At 41.6% G+C, this 21262-nt stretch overlaps 1 protein-coding gene across 5 annotated transcripts in view; it reads right to left on the bottom strand.

Moving 5' to 3' along the window:
• Window positions 1-21262, bottom strand: part of LOC128231525 (adenylate cyclase type 1-like) — a 74586-nt gene that overhangs the window by 25567 nt on the left and 27757 nt on the right. For 4 of the 5 annotated variants that reach the window (XM_052944518.1, XM_052944487.1, XM_052944498.1 and 1 more), the window contains exons 3-6: window positions 13470-14179; window positions 7951-8100; window positions 1657-1775; window positions 431-542 (exon numbers count right to left, since the gene is read on the bottom strand). In XM_052944518.1, the coding sequence (XP_052800478.1) occupies window positions 431-542; window positions 1657-1775; window positions 7951-8100; window positions 13470-14048 (960 nt within the window). In that variant the 5' untranslated portion in view covers window positions 14049-14179. The remainder of the gene's footprint in view (window positions 1-430; window positions 543-1656; window positions 1776-7950; window positions 8101-13469; window positions 14180-21262) is intronic. The other variant, XM_052944527.1, reaches the window with a different exon arrangement.

Genomic DNA, 21262 nt, shown 5'->3' with positions numbered 1-21262 from the left:
TGGCATGGTAGTGGGTAGGAGTGACGTGGTAGTGGGTGGAGTGACGTGGTAGTGGGTAGGAATTGGAAGATAGTGGGTGGAGTGGCGTGGTAGTGTGTGTTAGTGGGTAGGAGTTGGGAGGATGTGGCTGAAGTGGCGTGGTAGTTGGTGGTAGTGAGGTGAAGATTGTGGTATTGGATGGGAGTTTGGTGGTGGTTGGAGGTTAGGTAGTTGTGTGGTAGTGGGTGGAAGTTTGTGGTAGTGAGTAGGAGTTGGATGAAGTGGCGTGGTAGTCAGTGGGGTAGTAGGTGTGTGGTAGTGGTGGTATTGGGTGCTAGTAGGATGAAGCGTGGTAGTGAGTGGAAATGAAAAAGAAATGGAAAGAAGGTAGTAGTTGGGCTTCATGTAGGTGGTCGTGGGTGGAAGTGTGTTCGTAGTGGGTGGACGTTACCTCGGCCAGGACGTCAAACTCGTAGAAGAGCTGATTGAGTATCTGCACGAGATGACCGGCCGAGCAGTGGGACGACAGGTTTGTGAAACCCACAATATCCGCGAACAGGATGCTGAAACACATAAACACTAGTTACTGGCTGCAACCTGCCAAACTGAAATTACCCTTTGAACATATAAAGTTAACATCTCCCATATCATGAAAGTTTGTAACATCAATGTTATCAACGGGAATGCCTTTCAATTACGTTCGAAATTTTAACAGGTGTATTAAACAATAGTATCCCGCAAATACCGAGATATCGATAAAAATTAAGTAAAATATATCTTGCGAGACATAGGGTTAGACATAGGGTTAGACATAGGGTTAGACATACATCTCCACACATAGGGTTAGACATAGGTTAGACATACATCTCCACACATAGGGTTAGACATACATCTCCACACATAGGGTTAGACATACATCTCCACACATAGGGTTAGACATAGGGTTAGACATACATCTCCACACATAGGGTTAGACATAGGGTTAGACATACATCTCCACACATAGGGTTAGACATAGGGTTACACATAAGGTTAGACATAGGGTTAGACATACATCTCCACACATAGGGTTAGACATAGGGTTAGACATACATCTCCACACATAGGGTTAGACATAGGGTTAGACATACATCTCCACACATAGGGTTAGACATAGGGTTAGACATACATCTCCACACATAGGGTTAGACATAGGGTTAGACATACATCTCCACACATAGGGTTAGACATACATCTCCACACATAGGGTTCGACATAGGGTTCGACATAGGGTTCGACATAGGGTTAAACATAGGGTTAGACATAGGGTTAGACATAAGGTTAGACATAGGGTTAGACATAGGGTTAGACATACATCTCCACACATAGCTTGTTGAACACTCTGTATCTGATTTGGTAAAATAGCTCTACATGGATCTTGTGGAACATACCCTACTTCAGGGAGTCGCAGATTCATATATGAATATATTGTGGAACACGCTCCTTCTTGATAGTCGCCTTCGGCTCACTTGATAAATTCACCCGCCTTGCCTCCCTCTATGCACAGCACTAACCTAGTATTCTATCTATATGTATATATAGTGAGACATTCTCTACCTGACGGGGTCGTAGATCGTAGACAGAAATATTGTGGACCTCTCTCTACCTAAAGGGGTTGCATACCTTAAAATGCCTTACCTGACGGGGTCGTAGTTCTTAATGTAGATCTTGTGGAACAGTCCTTGATGGGGGGACGTGATGTCCTCTTTCATCTCCATAGCAACGTGTCGAGGCAACACGCTCACCAGCAGGCTTTCCTGTGTACAGGGGAGATCACTATTGAACCTCAAGCGTAAACAGAGAGGTGGAGATAACTTTAACTACACTGTATTTTACATGGTATTAGCGGATAAAAATTTCATTTATCATTCCACCTAATAAATGCAGTTCTATACATCAATCATTTTTTATGTAAATTAGGGTTCCAGAGTTACAATTTGAAACTGCGTAATTAATGTATTACAAGTTTGAAGTAAACAATAAACGATTTTGTTTTCAAAATGTGAAAGTTCTCACAGCTACGTTTGTGTAATATCAATACGCTCTGCTGCGACTTAAGCTGCGATATGCGGCAAGTTCCATAACTCGCGTTATTAATTCACTATTATGTATTTGACGCGATACCGGTACAATCGCAGTACTATTACTTGATAACTGGCCACAATATATGCCAAAACTTGCCAAATATAGACCAAAGTCGGCTAATACGTGTTTCTACCGTTATGATTGGCCACTAACCTCGCTAAATACGGAATTCGAGGAACGGACCATTTTCATTGGCTGTCGAAACGCGCCCTAATATGAGACTGCTGTAAATTATTATAAAAGCAGCCATTTTGTTTTCCGCTGTGCTGACTGTTTTGAAAATTGTGTTCCTTAAAGCATATTTAGAATAACTAACCTATAATATACTTCAACCACCTTGTAGGGTTTGATATTTCAGTTGTGTTCAACCTGTTGGTGGATTTTGTGACAATTATTATTTTGGAAACCGACTAAATGGAGGACGAAGGTGAAAAGAATCGCGAAACCAATTTTGAACTTTTGGCAAACGATTTACGAAAGAAACAAGAAAACATATGCTTCCTTAGACTATACAGTGCAATCGGCTTTATTCATAAGTCTATACAATGTCACTTATAAATGATGCATGTCAAAATCATCAAAGTCCAGTCCTGAGAAAAGGAATCCATAATAAGCTTCAATAACAACTTAAGGTAAGGAATTAGAATGTTTTAACCAAAGTTTCGTAGCATACCTAATAGTTAATAAATAAAATACTTATTAATAAGGTGATTTTAAATTGGCCAAATTATTTGCCCTTGTTAAGAAGTAATTGTTTTCGCCCATCGGATTCGGGCCAACACAGCTTACCTCGGACGAATAAATGGGCCAATATGAAAATCACCTAAATAATAACATTGTATTATTGCATGCAGAAGTCAAGGAGATGTCGCGTGATGTCATGGGAATTCGAAAAACGATTGTAGTCTATTTTCACAAATTGTTGAGAAGTGCCTCTAAAGCAATGTTTAACTAAAGACTCTCGCCGTATATAGATTTCTCGCATAAATCCAGAAACTCATCCGTGCATTGTCGTATAACTGCCTCACACATTGTCGCTTATTGTCGAGTGAACCGTCATCTCACAGGTTTCGAGTGATGGCGGCAAGATCTACTCAATCCGAATAGCATAGGACTAATTGTGATATAAGTTTGGACTGATGGTGGATAATATAAAACTGATTGTGACATAGTGTGCGGACTGATGGTGGATAACATAGAACTGATTGTGACATAGTGTGCGGACTGATGGTGGACAACAAAGAACTTATTGTGACATAGTGTGCAGACTGATGGTGGATAACATAGGACTTATTGTGACATAGTGTGCGGACTGACGGTGGATAACATAGGACTTATTGTGACATAGTGTGCGGACTGATGGTGGATAACATAGAACTGATTGTGACATAGTGTGCGGACTGATGGTGGACAACAAAGAACTTATTGTGACATAGTGTGCAGACTGATGGTGGATAACATAGGACTTATTATGACATAGTGTGCGGACTGATGGTGGATAACATAGGACATATTGTGACATAGTGTGCGGACTGACGGTGGATAACATAGGACTTATTGTAAGATAGTATTATGACATAGTGTACGGACTGATGGTGAATAACATAGGACTTATTGTGACATAGTGTGCGGACTGATGCTGGATAATATAGGACTTATTGTGACATAGTGTGCGGACTGATGGTGGATAACATAGAACTGATTGTGACATAGTGTACGGACTGATGGTGGACAACAAAGGACTTATTGTGACATAGTGACATAGTGTGCGGACTGATGGTGGATAACATAGGACTTATTGTGGCATAGTATTGTGACATAGTGTGCGGACTGATGGTGGATAACATAGGACTTATTGTGACATAGTGTGCGGACTGACGGTGGATAACATAGGACTTATTGTAAGATAGTATTATGACATAGTGTACGGACTGATGGTGGATAACATAGGACTTATTGTGACATAGTGTGCGGACTGATGCTGGATAATATAGGACTTATTTTGACATAGTGTGCGGACTGATGGTGGATAACGTAGGACTTATTGTGACATAGTGTGCGGACTGATGGTGGATAACATGGGACTTATTGTGAAATAGTGTGCGGACTGATGGTGGATAACATAGGACTAATAAAGACATAGTGTGCGGACTGATGTTGGATAACATAGGACTAATTGTGACATAGCATTGTGACATAGTGTGCGGACTGATGGTGGAGAACATGGGACTTATTGTGAAATAGTGTGCGGACTGATGGTGGATAACATAGGTCTAATAAAGACATAGTGTGTGGACTGATGTTGGATAACATAGGACTAATTGTGACATAGCATTGTGACATAGTGTGCGGACTGATGGTGGAGAACATGGGACTTATTGTGACATAGTGTGCGGACTGATGGTGGAGAACATGGGACTTATTGTGAAATAGTGTGCGGACTGATGGTGGATAACATAGGTCTAATAAAGACATAGTGTGTGGACTGATGTTGGATAACATAGGACTAATTGTGATATAGCATTGTGACATAGTGTGCGGACTGATGGTGGAGAACATGGGACTTATTGTGACATGGGTTTGTTACATAGTGTGTGGACTGATGCTGGATAACATAGTACTTATTGTGACATAGTGTGCGCACAAATGTTGGATAATATAGGTCTTATTGTGACATAGTATTGTGACATAGTGTGCGGACTGATGGTGGATAACATAGGACTGATTGTGACATAGTGTGCGGACTGATGGTGGATAACATAGGACTGATTGTGACATAGTGTGCGGACTGATAGTGGATAACATAGGACATATTGTGACATAGTGTGCGAACTGATGGTGGATAACATAGGACATATTGTGATATAGTGTGCGGATTGATGGTGGATAACATAGGACATATTGTGACATAGTGTGCGGACTGATATTGGACAAAAAAGGACTTATTTTGACATAGTGTGCGGATTGATGGTGGATAACATAGGACATATTGTGACATAGTGTGCGAACTGATATTGGACAAAAAAGGACTTATTTTGACATAGTGTGCGGATTGATGGTGGATAACATAGGACTTATTGTGACATAGTGTGCGGATTGATGGTGGATAACATAGGACTTATTGTGACATAGTGTGCGGACTGATGTTGGATAACATGGGACTTATTGTGACATAGTGTGCGGACTGATGGTGGATAACATAGGACATATTGTGACATAGTGTGCGGACTGATGGTGGATAACATAGGACTTATTGTGACATAGTGTGCGGACTGATGGTGGATAACATAGGACTTATTGTGGCATAGTATTGTGACATAGTGTGCGGACTGATGGTGGATAACATAGGACATATTGTGACGTAGTGTGCGGACTGATGGTGGATAACATGGGACTTATTGTGACATAGTGTGCGGACTGATAGTGTATGACATAGGACTGATTGTGACATAGTGTGCGGACTGATGTTGGATAACATAGGACATATTGTGACATAGTGTGCGGATTGATGGTGGATAACATAGGACATATTGTGACGTAGTGTGCGGACTGATGGTGGATAACATGGGACTTATTGTGACAAAGTGTGCGGACTGATGGTGTATAACATAGGACATATTGTGACGTAGTGTGCGGACTGATAGTGTATAACATAGGACATATTGTGACATAGTGTGCGGACTGATGTTGGATAACATGGGACTTATTGTGACATAGTGTGCGGACTGATGGTGGATAACATAGGACTTATTGTGACATAGTGTGCGGACTGATGGTGGATAACATAGGACATATTGTGACATAGTGTGCGGATTGATGGTGGATAACATAGGACATATTGTGACGTAGTGTGCGGACTGATGGTGGATAACATAGGACTTATTGTGACAAAGTGTGCGGACTGATGGTGGATAACATAGGACTTATTGTGACGTAGTGTGCGGACTGATGGTGGATAACATAGGACATATTGTGATATAGTGTGCGGACTGATGGTGGATAACATAGGACATATTGTGACATAGTGTGCGGACTGATGTTGGATAACATGGGACTTATTGTGACATAGTGTGCGGACTGATGGTGGATAACATAGGACTTATTGTGACATAGTGTGCGGACTGATGGTGGATAACATAGGACATATTGTGACATAGTGTGCGGATTGATGGTGGATAACATAGGACGTAGTGTGCGGACTGATGGTGGATAACATAGGACTTATTGTGACATAGTGTGCGGACTGATGGTGGATAACATAGGACATATTGTGATATAGTGTGCGGACTGATGGTGGATAACATAGGACATATTGTGACATAGTGTGCGGACTGATGGTGGATAACATATGACATCTTGTGACATAGTGTGAGGACTGATGTTGGATAACATAGGACATATTGTGACGTATCGTGAAGAGGGAATGACGATTGTCTCGTACTTACCATTGTATAAAACTCAAACAAAGAAGCAGGTACTTCAAATACAACCATACAAAAGCCACTACGGTATCGTTCTCTTCAATAACAATGTCAATAAAGTATCGAAGGAGTTTGTACAAATGTTTCAACAAATCTCTTCTTGAGATATCGTAGATGATACTTATCAATGGCAAAGATAACGCAGAACATCCGTACACACATGGTTACGGAAAGTTTTTTAGACAACTCGTGGCCAAACGATTTTAGGCTATTTTTTGCCGAAAATAGAGGCATGTCGAGGTAAATATCTCGGTAAAGTTACAGCGATATCTGCACTGTCCAAGTCCACTGAATTATTGTCCTCATTAAATGAAAAACGGGATCTACTGGATCTTTAACTTTTGGGGAATAGAGGATAGAAAGTGGCAAACGTCCATTGTAAAGAAATTCGAATATAATGCCATACGTATGATATGTGTTAAATGTCCTTCACTCGCACATTCAAAGGATTATAACTCTGGAAGGACAAGTACAAGAATTAGAAAATTTTAAAATCTTTATTTTTATAAAAATGTTTGTCAAAATTGAACTGTACAAGTGTTATTTAATGTAAGTTCAATAACATATCATTCACTATATTAGCATTTTTTCCTAAAGTTCACCATGACAATACTTATTATTGAATAATTAACGTCACATGCATATATTTTCTCATTTAAATAAACACCGGTGGTGCCTATCAACCTTCGAGTATTACCGTTTTATACCTACATCCATATGCTTTGGGTAAATGTAAATTAATGCATATACTACTTCAGTTCGCATTTATATATCACAGGTTTATTGCTGTGATAAAGCAAGTACTATAATATTATGTTTTATAGCATAACGTGAAATCATGGTTAGTGTCTCTGGTTGCTCGTAAATCCGGCTTATTGCTGCGACGGGAGGAATGCGGGGGCTGCTTATGGCATATAATCTGGCCTTATGACCGCGCCGTATATCAGCGGGATCTGCTTTCACCGGTCGATGTCCCCCCCTCCCCACCGCACGAACTCAAACGTTAAATCTTAATGACGGTACTTCACTTTGTTAGGCTCTGCGCGTCAACATCATACTAATTACAGAACATCCAGTCTGTATTAAGGCAACCTTCATCTTAAACATTTAAAAAGGCTGATGCTACTCTATATTTAAATAGATAACAAAGGATGTATAAGACTACAGCTTGGTTCACCCATAAGTATGTACAAATATTGCCTTTGCCAGCTACCTTTTCAAAAGTAATCTCCATAGCTATGTCGTTTTACAGATTCAGTTAAATTACTGAACTTTCTTCAATATGAACATATTCCGGTAATATCAATTTACTTTGCCACCAGAAAGAATGCCATTTTCAGACGAAGCCACAACATATATGACTTACAAGTTTTTCATTTTCGTCTGCGATGTCTAGCCTGGATGCGATACAGTTCCGGGTCTTTATAAACGTCTTACGCTGGGCGCGTTCCGTTACGTTATGTATGAAGAAGCCAGCCACGTTCACACACAGGTAAAGGACGCTATCCGCCAGCAGCTATAAAGTAAATTTAGACGTCGCACAATCTAACCCCGGCACAAATAACGTTAAAATATGTTAAAATATTGAAGTAAGCAAATATCTTTTAAATAATACCAAATTTATATGGGACAACATTGATTAAGAATAAAGGAGCTGTTAAAAAAAACATTTTTTGTGGGTCGGATACCTTAATGCCTGAGTCACATTTACCACGCAGGCCGTAGGGTCTAAAGTCCTACGGCCTATACCACTTATACAGCCGCCGAATACTGTAGCAGCCACAACTGATAGGATAGCCACACGGGATTTTTTGGTATTTGTGGCGAAAGATAACATGTAGCTGCCGTAGGACATTTGAAGAAATAACACATGGCGGCATTAGAGTGTCCTTGAGGCGGTTGTGAAATTGGACAAATATCATGTCAAACGTGAGGTAGCCTTGCGGCGCCCAAATGGCGTTCACAGGTGGACTATACGGCGACCGTGCGGCCGTGGAACCGCTCAACGGCATGGCTACAGGACGTCTATTGCTGCGGCGTGTGTAGAAATGAAAAAAGTGATAACTCCGCGCTAAAATCCTACGGCGACCCCGCCGGCCTTAATTATATAATACGCCGTACGGTTATCGTGGATTCTCTCGATTTCAGGGGCCTACGGCCGCCGTAGCGCAGCCTCCGCCGCCTAGCCGTAGAGCAAATGCGACTGATTTATTAAAGCAACGTCGAATAAACTGATACGTTTGGTCTCAAAGTAATATAACTCAAGGAACAAATTTTGTTTAAATCGTCATTTCTTTATTTAATTTAAACATGTATATTTTTAGTGCACGTAATACATCAATTCCAATAAAAATAACAAAACACTACTTATAATTATTTTTAAAACGTTAATAGACTTTCCACTTTACACCGTCTACAATGCTCAAGTCTGCTATGTTACGCTTGTTGTCAGGTAATCAAACAAGACATAAGTCACCAAGTTAATTAACTTCCAAACCTATTTTCTTCAGACATTTCTTGGCAATATTGCAAACTCTACTCAAGTGGCAGATGAACCATAAGATAACACAAGAGGGCGTAGAACTAAACACCTATTAAAAGGCACAGGGCCGTATAACAGAACAGCAATTAGGAAGCACAGGGGCCGTATACCAGGACAACCATTAAATATTACAGGGGCCGTATAACAGAACAGCCATTAGGTAATACAGGGGCCGTACAACAGAACAACTATTAGATGGCACAGGGGCCGTATAACAGAACAAGCATTAGATAGCACAGGGGCCGTATAACCGAAGAACCATTAGATAGCACAGGGGCCGTATAACAGAACAACCATTAGATAACACAGGGACCGTTTTACAGAACAACCATTTGATAGCACAGGGGCCGTATATCAGAACAACCATTATATAACACAGGGGCCGTATATCAGAACAACCATTAGATAGCACAGGGGCCGTATAACAGAACAACCATTAGATAGGCGCCGTATAACCGAAGAACCACTAGATAACACAGGGGCCGTATAACAGAACAACCACTAGAAAGGCGCCGTATAACCGAAGAACCACTAGATAGCACAGTGGCCGTATAACAGAACAACCATTAGATAGGCGCCGTATAACCGAAGAACCACTAGATAGCACAGTGGCCGTATAACAGAACAACCATTAGATAGGCGCCGTATAACCGAAGAACCACTAGATAGCACAGTGGCCGTATAACAGAACAACCATTAGATAGGCGCCGTATAACCGAAGAACCACTAGATAGCACAGGGGCCGTATAACAGAACAACCATTAGATAGGCGCCGTATAACCGAAGAACCACTAGATAGCACAGTGGCCGTAGAACGGAAGAACCATTAGGTAGCATAGGGGCCGTATAACAGGTCAACCATTAAATAGTACAGGGGCCGTATAACAGAACAACCAATATATATCATAGGGGGCGTATAACAGGATAACCATTAGATAGCACAGGGGCCGTATAACAGAACAACCATTAGATAGCACAGGGGCCGTATAACAGAACAACCATTAGATATCACAGGGGGCGTATAACAGAACAACCATTAGATATCACAGGGGGCATATTACAGAACAACCATAAGATAGCATTGGGGCCGTATAACAGAACAACCATTAGATAGCACAGGGGCAATATAACATAACAACCATTAGATCACACAGGGGGCGTATAACAGAACAGCCATAAGGTTGCACAGGGGCCGTATAGCAAAACAACCATTAGATAGCACAGGGGGCGTATTACTGAACAACCGATGATTACTACATGCTGTTACTAAGGTGTAAAAGATGGTTACTAATCAGATGTATATTATTTTCAAACTATCTATGTTCAACGCTACAATAGCTCTTTAGAGCATACTCCGCATCGGGTGGGTGAAACTAAAATAAAACAAAATATGTTTCGCTTTCATTCAAGAGCTGAAATAATTTCACCGCTTTATTAAAATACCTTTAAATGGAAAAAATAATGCGTGTGCGCATATGTTTAACCTGGTCCTAAAGCCGCGAATGATTGTCCGAAAAAGATTGCTATTTACTATTACGAATGGTTTGTATTGAGCGTGTAGACTTTCTAACAAGGAATGAGTCACCGTGGTATTGTCTGTATTATGTTAGACAAGAAGAGCACATAGCTTCTTAGCTTATAAGAATCTGGTTCACACGCGAGAAATTATATATCCCTTGGGGCTGCATGTAACATTCCTTACAGGGATATAAAACAATGTTTCTTGGTAACAAGAAAAGAGACGCATGATATGTATTGAGCATCTTCTGTGTTTTATACTCCGTAAATTATAAGACGGGAGAGAGGAGGGACACACCATGGTGGACCTGTAATGGACTAGAACTATCACATGAATTAAAGCTACCCCCGAACTAAGTCTAGCTGGAGCAAAATATTACTTATCAACAGAAAAAGTATACAACACTCATTTGATCAATGTAATAATTGGATTGTATTTCGTCGATGACAAATTGTACATGATTTGAGCGCATCACTGAAAGAAGCCTTATTTCTTGCTAGTATTTTCGAGGTTTTTCTTTCAAACTCATGCTTTTTTTAACAATAACAATAAAATTGTGTGTTTTTCAAACCAACCAGGAAGCCTAACATATGCGATCAAAGGCTGCATCTCAAGTTTCTGGATTTAAAATATATCCTCAAAAGCCGGCGAAGGGTCACTTACATTAATCTTTACGATAAAGACGTCACTTGCCCAAATTCTGACCATAGGCTGGGCACAAACTGTTAACAAGTCTAACTAATAATCTTATCGGAGTTCTCGCCGAAAGGCCCGAGTGCTTCACTAACCTTAAAACTAACCTTAATCATTATCACAAAGAGGTAACTAACTCTTATTCTAAATCTAGCGGCAAAGTGTACTTTAACTCGAACTCTAAACCTCACCTAAAGCGGCCAATAAGCCTTACCCTAGTCCTAGCGGAAAAGTGATCATCAACCCTAAAGTTAACCACATCGGCATTTTCGACTTCAACCTTCTATAACACTAACGGCAAAGCGATCACCAACGCAAACCTTGACGTCGTAGCGGCCAGCGTTGTACTGAAGGCGGTATATGATATGTTGTTATTCGACCTAAACAGGCAATGGCTTTAAATGCAGAAAAAGAACATACAAAAATTGTGTCTAAAAAAGTATTACAAGAAAGATTTTTTCCCTAGATTTTTTTAAAGTACAACGAGGATATCGAGCCAAGCGATATCGACCCAACGGGTTTTGGCTGTAAGCCATCTCACGTCCAGTTTCCACGCTTATGGGTAATGGAGCTATCAGGGATCTAGCTTGTTTATAGGTAGGATTCCTTAATTTACTAACATGACACGAATGGTAGCCGAGTTCCACCTGGTCAGTAGTCGGAGAGGATGTTGGTCGGAGGATGTTTGTCGGAGGTCGATAAGATAATCTATTGGATTATACAACTATGTGCTATTATTTATTGATACTTTCTTTATTGAATTGTTAAATGACAGTCGTGTTCGTGTTAATTACGTAAATCCCTTGCAATACAACGTGTCGTTTCCGTGGTTACACTGTCGAGTTTACATTCCAGCACAAAAACTGCCTAACCACAATTTTCTCATTAATCAATGTCAACATGTAATTCAGTTATCAAATGGCGGCATTAGTTCAGAGACGACGGTCATCTTGCATAACCCCATTAAAAGGCAAGTAATCTGGTAAAAAGGGACTTGGAGATGTCCTGATAGACTTGCAGGGTTATTAAGAGGCATATACGTAGATAATCAAATTTGACACGGCAATTGACACTCCTTCTTTGAGACCTTCATATATCATATACATGTATGTTTAAATCCCAAAATGTTTCCACCCTCCCCGACTGAAACTCCCGCCTATATGAATGAGTGGTCGTGTGTATGAGGTGCCCACCCACCATCGGTTCGTTATCTTGGCCGATTAAAATGAAAACCAGTAGAAAACCGTATGGAGAGTGATTTATATCAGCTTATGTGCACTCCCTTTTTCCGAAAATTATTTCTCAGTAAAAGCTTTAACATATAAAAGGTAATTGCTGTCCCCAGTTTAGTATACGGAGATAAATTTGTTCATCACGGCAAGTCATTTCCTGTTTATAGTATGTATTAATTACGCTTGAAGTGAATGGTTTTCCCGCTACCTAACATGGCATTAACGTCGGGAATATCGGCTGTGAAGACAAGAATCTGCAGTAAATATGCCAAAGAAGGAAGCCTTATTTCGCTTTAATATTCTCAATGAGTTTCTTTCTGTCCCTAAGCGTGCTATATTTGAAACAAACGGAAACTTGCCTGTAGTGCAAACTAATCAGGAAGCCACACATACGCAAACAGAGCCTGCATCTCAATTTTAAGGCTTTATAAAATATCTTTAACCTGTTATATAGTGAGTTAAGCGCCTTAAACAATGTCTTAAAACTGCAAGTGTCCACTCAACAACCTATAAGGGTACACACTACATATGGACAACAGCTGTACTAAGTACCGCTGGAAGTTCTTCTATAACAGTTAAACTCGCATGTTAACGTCACAAGTACTGAGTATCCATAAATGGAAACACTACATGAGAAAACAAGTAATGAGTAACCCGGGACGTATATCCACAGTTGTGTCAATGGCTCCCATGTCTTATGGGTTCTAAAGCTGGTCATTCAACTTGCTTATTTTGTTATTAATATTAAATTTCATTTATAAATAAGCAGACTGACACCTGAAAACCTGACCTATGTAAAATGTATTGTGAGATATATAAATCTAATGAAACATATACGGTAACCATACCTGGTACGCATACAATAATGCAATATGCAACAGAACATGTATAATCCTCACCAATCTCCACAGTAGCTCCGGAGCGCTGTTTGCAACGAGAGCCGCCACTACCAGATGGGTCAGCGAAAGCGCTATTCCCAGGATGACGGCGAGGTACGTGCGGAGTGGCATCATGGAGTAGATGAGGAACACTACATACGTCACTTCCCATGCGCCGTGCGCCGCCGTGTAGACAGGCGCCGGGTGATTACGGACCTGGTTACCGAATTCCATCGGAAGTGAAAACACTACAAATCCTATAAGGCCTATAAGAATCACAGCGCACAATATGCCTTGATGAGATTCTTTCACTAATGGTGTATGAATAAGCACGAACAATAAAAGGAACACAGAAAATTGCACACACATGTATATTCCCGGAAGTGTGACGTTTTGAATGTAATAGAAGTAGAGCGCCGCTAGGCAAGCACAGAGCGCGCACGTGATACTGAGCAGGTGCGCGAGCGATTTCTGTTGGAGCTTGAACACGTACCGGCGGTACAGCCGCTCCAACTCCGCGTTCTCGAACTCGTACCGCGTGAACATCCGCTTCAGCTGCCGTGACGACATCCGCCGCTGTAATATCGGCGTCGTTTCCATGGCTAAACACTTTTAGTGTCACATCTTAAACAACACTTCCAGAAACAGAAACAATTGCTGGAGGACACCTTTATATGCCAAATGTGACCTCTCATGACATCAATTAGGATTGATCGTATTCAGCCATAAACCTGAAAATAAATAACTTCGTTTCAAACAATATTAAGCAATATTCAACATTTACCATATAATTACATTGTGCATAGGTTTACTTTAAAAGGATTAATGTGTAAGGATAAAAAAGGGCAGTTTGGGTAGTTCATGTCATCCTTTCAACGTCAGTGTGGGTTTCTATCTTCCATTCAACGCCAGTGAGTGTTTCTGTATATCAGTCAACGACAGTGTGGGTTTCTATCTTCCATTCAACGTCAGTGTGAGTTTCTTTTGTCCATTTAACATCAGTGTGGGTTTCTGTCTTCCATTCAACGTCACTGTGGGTTTCTATCTTCCATTCAACGTCAGTGTGGGTTTCTTTTGTCCATTCAACGTCAGTATGGGTTTCTGTATTCCATTCAACGTCACTGTGGGTTTCAGTCTTCCATTCAACGTCACTGTGGGTTTCTATCTTCCATTCAACGTCAGTGTGGGTTTCTTTTGTCAATTCAACGTCAGTGTGGGTTTCAGTCTTCCATTCAACGTCACTGTGGATTTCTGTCTTCCATTCAACGTCACTGTGGGTTTCTGTCTTCCATTCAACGTCACTGTGGGTGTCTGTCTTCCATTCAACGTCACTGTGGGTTTCAGTCTTCTATTCAACGTCAGTGTGGGTTTCTTTTTTCCATTCAACGTCAGTGTGGGTTTCATTTTTCCATTTAACGTCAGTGTGGTTTCAGTCTTCCATTCAACGTCAGTGTGGGTTTCTTTTGTCCATTCAACGTCACTGTGGGTTTCTTTTTTCCATTCAACGTCAGTGTGGTTTCTGTCTTCCATTCAACGTCACTGTGGGTTTCTGTCTTCCAGTCAACGTCAGTGTGGGCTTCTGTCTTCCATTTAACGTCAGTGTGGGTTTCTGTCTTCCATTGAACGTAAGTGTGGGTTTCGGTCTTCCATTGAACGTCAGTGTGGGTTTCTGTCTTCAACTGAACGTCAGTGTGGGTTTCTATCTTTCATTTAACGAAAGTGTGGGTTTCTGTCTTCTATTTAACGCCAGTGGTTGTTTCTATCTTACATTGAACGTAAGTGTGGGTTTCTCTCTTCCATTCAACGTCAGTGTGTCTTCCATTCCATTCGACATCGGTGTGGGCTTCTGTCTTCCATTGAACGTCAGTGTGGGTTTCTTTCTTCCATTAAACGCTAGTGTGGGTTTCTGGCTTCCATTAAACGTAAGCGTGGGTTTCTGTCTTCCAGTCAACGCCAGTGTGGGTTTTTGTATTCCATTCAACGTCACTGTGGGTTTCTGTCTTCCATTCAACGTCAGTGTGGCTTCTGTCTTCCATTAAACATTAGTGTGGGTTTCTGTTTTCATTCAACTTCACTGTGGGTTTCTGTCTTCCATTAAACGTCAGTGTGGGTTTCTGTCTTCCATCCAACGTCAGTATGGGTTTCTGTCTTCCATTCAACGTCACTGTGGGTTTCTGTCTTCCATTCAACGTCACTCTGGGTTTCTGTCTTCCATTCAACGTAAGTGTGGGTTTCTGTTTTCCAGTCAACGTCAGTGTGTTTCTATCTTCCATTCAATATAAGTGTGGGTTTCTGTCTTCCATTCAACGTCACTGTGGGTTTCTGTTTTCCATTCAACGTCACTGTGGGTTTCTGTCTTCCATTCAACGTCACTGTGGGTTTCTGTCTTCCATTTAACGTCAGTGTGTTTTCTGTCTTCCATTCAACGTCACTGTGGGTTCTGTCCTTCATTCAACGTCAGTGTGTTTTTTGTCTTCCATTCAACGTCACTGTGGGTTTCTGTCTTCCATTCAACGTCACTGTGGGTTTCTGTCTTCCATTCAACGTCAGTGTGTTTTCTGTCTTCCATTCAACGTCACTGTGGGATCTGTCCATCATTCAACGTCAGTGTGTTTTTTGTCTTCCATTCAACGTCACTGTGGGTTTCTGTCTTCCATTCAACGTTAGTGTGTTTTCTGTCTTTCATTCAACGTCACTGTGGGTTCTGTCCTTCATTCAACGTCAGTGTGTTTTCTGTCTTCCATTCAACGTCACTGTGGGTTTCTGTCTTCCATTCAACGTCAGTGTGGATTCTGTCTTCCAATCAACGTCAGTGTGGGTTTCTGTCTTCCATTAACATTCACTTTGGGTTTCTGTCATCATTTTAACGTCACTGTGGGTTTCTGTATTCCAGTCAACGTCACTGTGGGTTTCTGTCTTCCATTCAACGTCAGTGTGGATTCTGTCTTCCAATCAACGTCACTGCGGGTTTCGGTCTTCCATTAACATTCACTTTGGGTTTCTGTCATCAGTTTAACGTCACTGTGGGTTTCTGTATTCCATTCAACGTCACTGTGGGTTTCTGTCTTCCATTCAACGTCAGTGTGGTTTCTGTCTTTCATTCAACGTCAGTGTGTTTTCTGACTTCCATTAAACGTCAGTGTGGGTTTCTGTCTTCCAATCAACGTCAGTGTGGGTTTCTGTCTTCCATTAAACGTGACTGTGGGTTTCTGTCTTCAATTTAACGTCACTGTGGGTTTCTGTCTTCCAGTCAACGTCACTGTTGGTTTCTGTCTTCCATTCAACGTCACTGTGGGTTTCTGTCTTCCATTCAACGTCACTTTGGGTTTCTGTCTTCCATTAAACTTCACTTTGGGTTTCTGTCTTCCATTCAACGTCAGTGTGGGTTTCTGTCTTCCAATCAACGTCAGTGTGGGTTTCTGTCTTCCATTAAACGTCACTGTGGGTTTCTGTCTTCCAGTCAACGTCACTGTTGGTTTCTGTCTTCCATTCAACGTCACTGTGGGTTTCTGTCTTCCATTCAACGTCACTTTGGGTTTCTGTCTTCCATTAAACTTCACTTTGGGTTTCTGTCTTCCATTCAACGTCACTGTGGGTTTCTGTATTCCATTCAACGTCACTGTGGGTTTCTGTCTTCCACTCAACGTCAGTGTGGTTTCTTTCTTCCATTCAACGTCAGTGTGTTTTCTGTCTTCCATTAAACGTCAGTGTGGGTTTGTGTCTTCCAATCAACGTCAGTGTGGTTTCTGTCTTTCATTCAACGTCAGTGTGTTTTCTGACTTCCATTAAACGTCAGTGTGGGTTTCTGTCTTCCAATCAACGTCAGTGTGGGTTTCTGTCTTCCATTAAACGTGACTGTGGGTTTCTGTCTTCAATTTAACGTCACTGTGGGTTTCTGTCTTCCAGTCAACGTCACTGTTGGTTTCTGTCTTCCATTCAACGTCACTGTGGGTTACTGTCTTCCATTCAACGTCACTTTGGGTTTCTGTCTTCCATTATACTTCACTTTGGGTTTCTGTCTTCCATTAAACTTCACTTTGGGTTTCTGTCTTCAATTCAACGTCAGTGTGGGTTTCTGTCTTCCATTCAACGTCAGTGTGGGTTTCTGTCTTCCATTCAACGTAAGTGTGGTTTCTGTCTTCCATTCAACGTCAGTGTGAGTTTCTGTCTTCCATTCAACGTCAGTGTGTTTTTTGTCTTCCATTCAACGTCAGTGTGGGTTTCTGTCTTCCAATCAATGTCACTGTGGGTTTCTGTCTTCCATTTAACGTCAGTGTGGGTTTCTGTCTTCAATTTAACGTCACTGTGAGTTTCTGTATTACAGTCAACGTCACTGTGGGTTTCTGTCTTCCATTCAACGTCAGTGTGGTTTCTGTCTTCCATTAAACGTCAGTGTGGGTTTCTGCCTTCCATTCAACGTCACTGTGGGTTTCTGTCTTCCATTAAACGTCAGAGTGGGTTTCTGTCTTCCATTCAACGTCACTGTGGGTTTCTGTCTTCCAGTCAACGTCAGTGTGGGCTTCTGTCTTCCATTTAACGTCAGTGTGGGTTTCTGTCTTCCATTGAACGTAAGTGTGGGTTTCGGTCTTCCATTGAACGTCAGTGTGGGTTTCTGTCTTCAACTGAACGTCAGTGTGGGTTTCTATCTTTCATTTAACGAAAGTGTGGGTTTCTGTCTTCTATTTAACGCCAGTGGTTGTTTCTATCTTACATTGAACGTAAGTGTGGGTTTCTCTCTTCCATTCAACGTCAGTGTGTCTTCCATTCCATTCGACATCGGTGTGGGCTTCTGTCTTCCATTGAACGTCAGTGTGGGTTTCTTTCTTCCATTAAACGCTAGTGTGGGTTTCTGGCTTCCATTAAACGTAAGCGTGGGTTTCTGTCTTCCAGTCAACGCCAGTGTGGGTTTTTGTATTCCATTCAACGTCACTGTGGGTTTCTGTCTTCCATTCAACGTCAGTGTGGCTTCTGTCTTCCATTAAACATTAGTGTGGGTTTCTGTTTTCATTCAACTTCACTGTGGGTTTCTGTCTTCCATTAAACGTCAGTGTGGGTTTCTGTCTTCCATCCAACGTCAGTATGGGTTTCTGTCTTCCATTCAACGTCACTGTGGGTTTCTGTCTTCCATTCAACGTCACTGTGGGTTTCTGTCTTCCATTCAACGTAAGTGTGGGTTTCTGTTTTCCAGTCAACGTCAGTGTGTTTCTATCTTCCATTCAATATAAGTGTGGGTTTCTGTCTTCCATTCAACGTCACTGTGGGTTTCTGTTTTCCATTCAACGTCACTGTGGGTTTCTGTCTTCCATTCAACGTCACTGTGGGTTTCTGTCTTCCATTTAACGTCAGTGTGTTTTCTGTCTTCCATTCAACGTCACTGTGGGTTCTGTCCTTCATTCAACGTCAGTGTGTTTTTTGTCTTCCATTCAACGTCACTGTGGGTTTCTGTCTTCCATTCAACGTCACTGTGGGTTTCTGTCTTCCATTCAACGTCAGTGTGTTTTCTGTCTTCCATTCAACGTCACTGTGGGTTCTGTCCTTCATTCAACGTCAGTGTGTTTTTTGTCTTCCATTCAACGTCACTGTGGGTTTCTGTCTTCCATTCAACGTTAGTGTGTTTTCTGTCTTTCATTCAACGTCACTGTGGGTTCTGTCCTTCATTCAACGTCAGTGTGTTTTCTGTCTTCCATTCAACGTCACTGTGGGTTTCTGTCTTCCATTCAACGTCAGTGTGGATTCTGTCTTCCAATCAACGTCAGTGTGGGTTTCTGTCTTCCATTAACATTCACTTTGGGTTTCTGTCATCATTTTAACGTCACTGTGGGTTTCTGTATTCCAGTCAACGTCACTGTGGGTTTCTGTCTTCCATTCAACGTCAGTGTGGATTCTGTCTTCCAATCAACGTCACTGCGGGTTTCGGTCTTCCATTAACATTCACTTTGGGTTTCTGTCATCAGTTTAACGTCACTGTGGGTTTCTGTATTGCATTCAACGTCACTGTGGGTTTCTGTCTTCCATTCAACGTCAGTGTGGTTTCTGTCTTTCATTCAACGTCAGTGTGTTTTCTGACTTCCATTAAACGTCAGTGTGGGTTTCTGTCTTCCAATCAACGTCAGTGTGGGTTTCTGTCTTCCATTAAACGTGACTGTGGGTTTCTGTCTTCAATTTAACGTCACTGTGGGTTTCTGTCTTCCAGTCAACGTCACTGTTGGTTTCTGTCTTCCATTCAACGTCACTGTGGGTTTCTGTCTTTCATTCAACGTCACTTTGGGTTTCTGTCTTCCATTAAACTTCACTTTGGGTTTCTGTCTTCCATTCAACGTCAGTGTGGGTTTCTGTCTTCCAATCAACGTCAGTGTGGGTTTCTGTCTTCCATTAAACGTCACTGTGGGTTTCTGTCTTCCAGTCAACGTCACTGTTGGTTTCTGTCTTCCATTCAACGTCACTGTGGGTTTCTGTCTTCCATTCAACGTCACTTTGGGTTTCTGTCTTCCATTAAACTTCACTTTGGGTTTCTGTCTTCCATTCAACGTCACTGTGGGTTTCTGTATTCCATTCAACGTCACTGTGGGTTTCTGTCTTCCACTCAACGTCAGTGTGGTTTCTTTCTTCCATTCAACGTCAGTGTGTTTTCTGTCTTCCATTAAACGTCAGTGTGGGTTTGTGTCTTCCAATCAACGTCAGTGTGGTTTCTGTCTTTCATTCAACGTCAGTGTGTTTTCTGACTTCCATTAAACGTCAGTGTGGGTTTCTGTCTTCCAATCAACGTCAGTGTGGGTTTCTGTCTTCCATTAAACGTGACTGTGGGTTTCTGTCTTCAATTTAACGTCACTGTGGGTTTCTGTCTTCCATTCAACGTCACTCTGGGTTTCTGTCTTCCATTCAACGTCACTGTGGGTTACTGTCTTCCATTCAACGTCACTTTGGGTTTCTGTCTTCCATTATACTTCACTTTGGGTTTCTGTCTTCCATTAAACTTCACTTTGGGTTTCTGTCTTCAATTCAACGTCAGTGTGGGTTTCTGTCTTCCATTCAACGTCAGTGTGGGTTTCTGTCTTCCATTCAACGTAAGTGTGGTTTCTGTCTTCCATTCAACGTCAGTGTGAGTTTCTGTCTTCCATTCAACGTCAGTGTGTTTTTTGTCTTCCATTCAACGTCAGTGTGGGTTTCTGTCTTCCAATCAATGTCACTGTGGGTTTCTGTCTTCCATTTAACGTCAGTGTGGGTTTCTGTCTTCAATTTAACGTCACTGTGAGTTTCTGTATTACAGTCAACGTCACTGTGGGTTTCTGTCTTCCATTCAACGTCAGTGTGGTTTCTGTCTTCCATTAAACGTCAGTGTGGGTTTCTGCCTTCCATTCAACGTCACTGTGGGTTTCTGTCTTCCATTAAACGTCAGAGTGGGTTTCTGTCTTCCATTCAACGTCACTGTGGGTTTCTGTCTGCCATTCAACGACAATGTGGGTCACAAGGCAGAGTTAATACTGTATGGCAGTGTTGAGGTCGCAAGGCAGAGTTGATGTCGTAAGACAGAGTTGATGTCGCAAGGCAGTGTTGATGTTACAAAGCAGATATGATGTCGAAAGGCAGTGTTGATGTCTGAGTGCAGTGTTAATGTCGTAAGGCAGTGTTGATGTCGCAAGGCACAGTTGATGTCGTAGGACAGTGGTTATGTCGCAAGGCAGTGTCGCTGTCGAAAGGCAGTGTTAATGTCGTAAGGAAGAGTTGATGTCATAAGGCAGAGTTGATGTCGTTAAGGAATGACGTCACCATTACGTCATATGTACTTCCGTTGTGTGGAAAATTCTCAATAAAAA

The sequence above is a fragment of the Mya arenaria genome, chromosome 1, assembly GCF_026914265.1.
Source record: "Mya arenaria isolate MELC-2E11 chromosome 1, ASM2691426v1".
Taxonomy (NCBI): domain Eukaryota; kingdom Metazoa; phylum Mollusca; class Bivalvia; order Myida; family Myidae; genus Mya; species Mya arenaria.
This window is presented reverse-complemented; position numbering and strand designations above follow the sequence as displayed.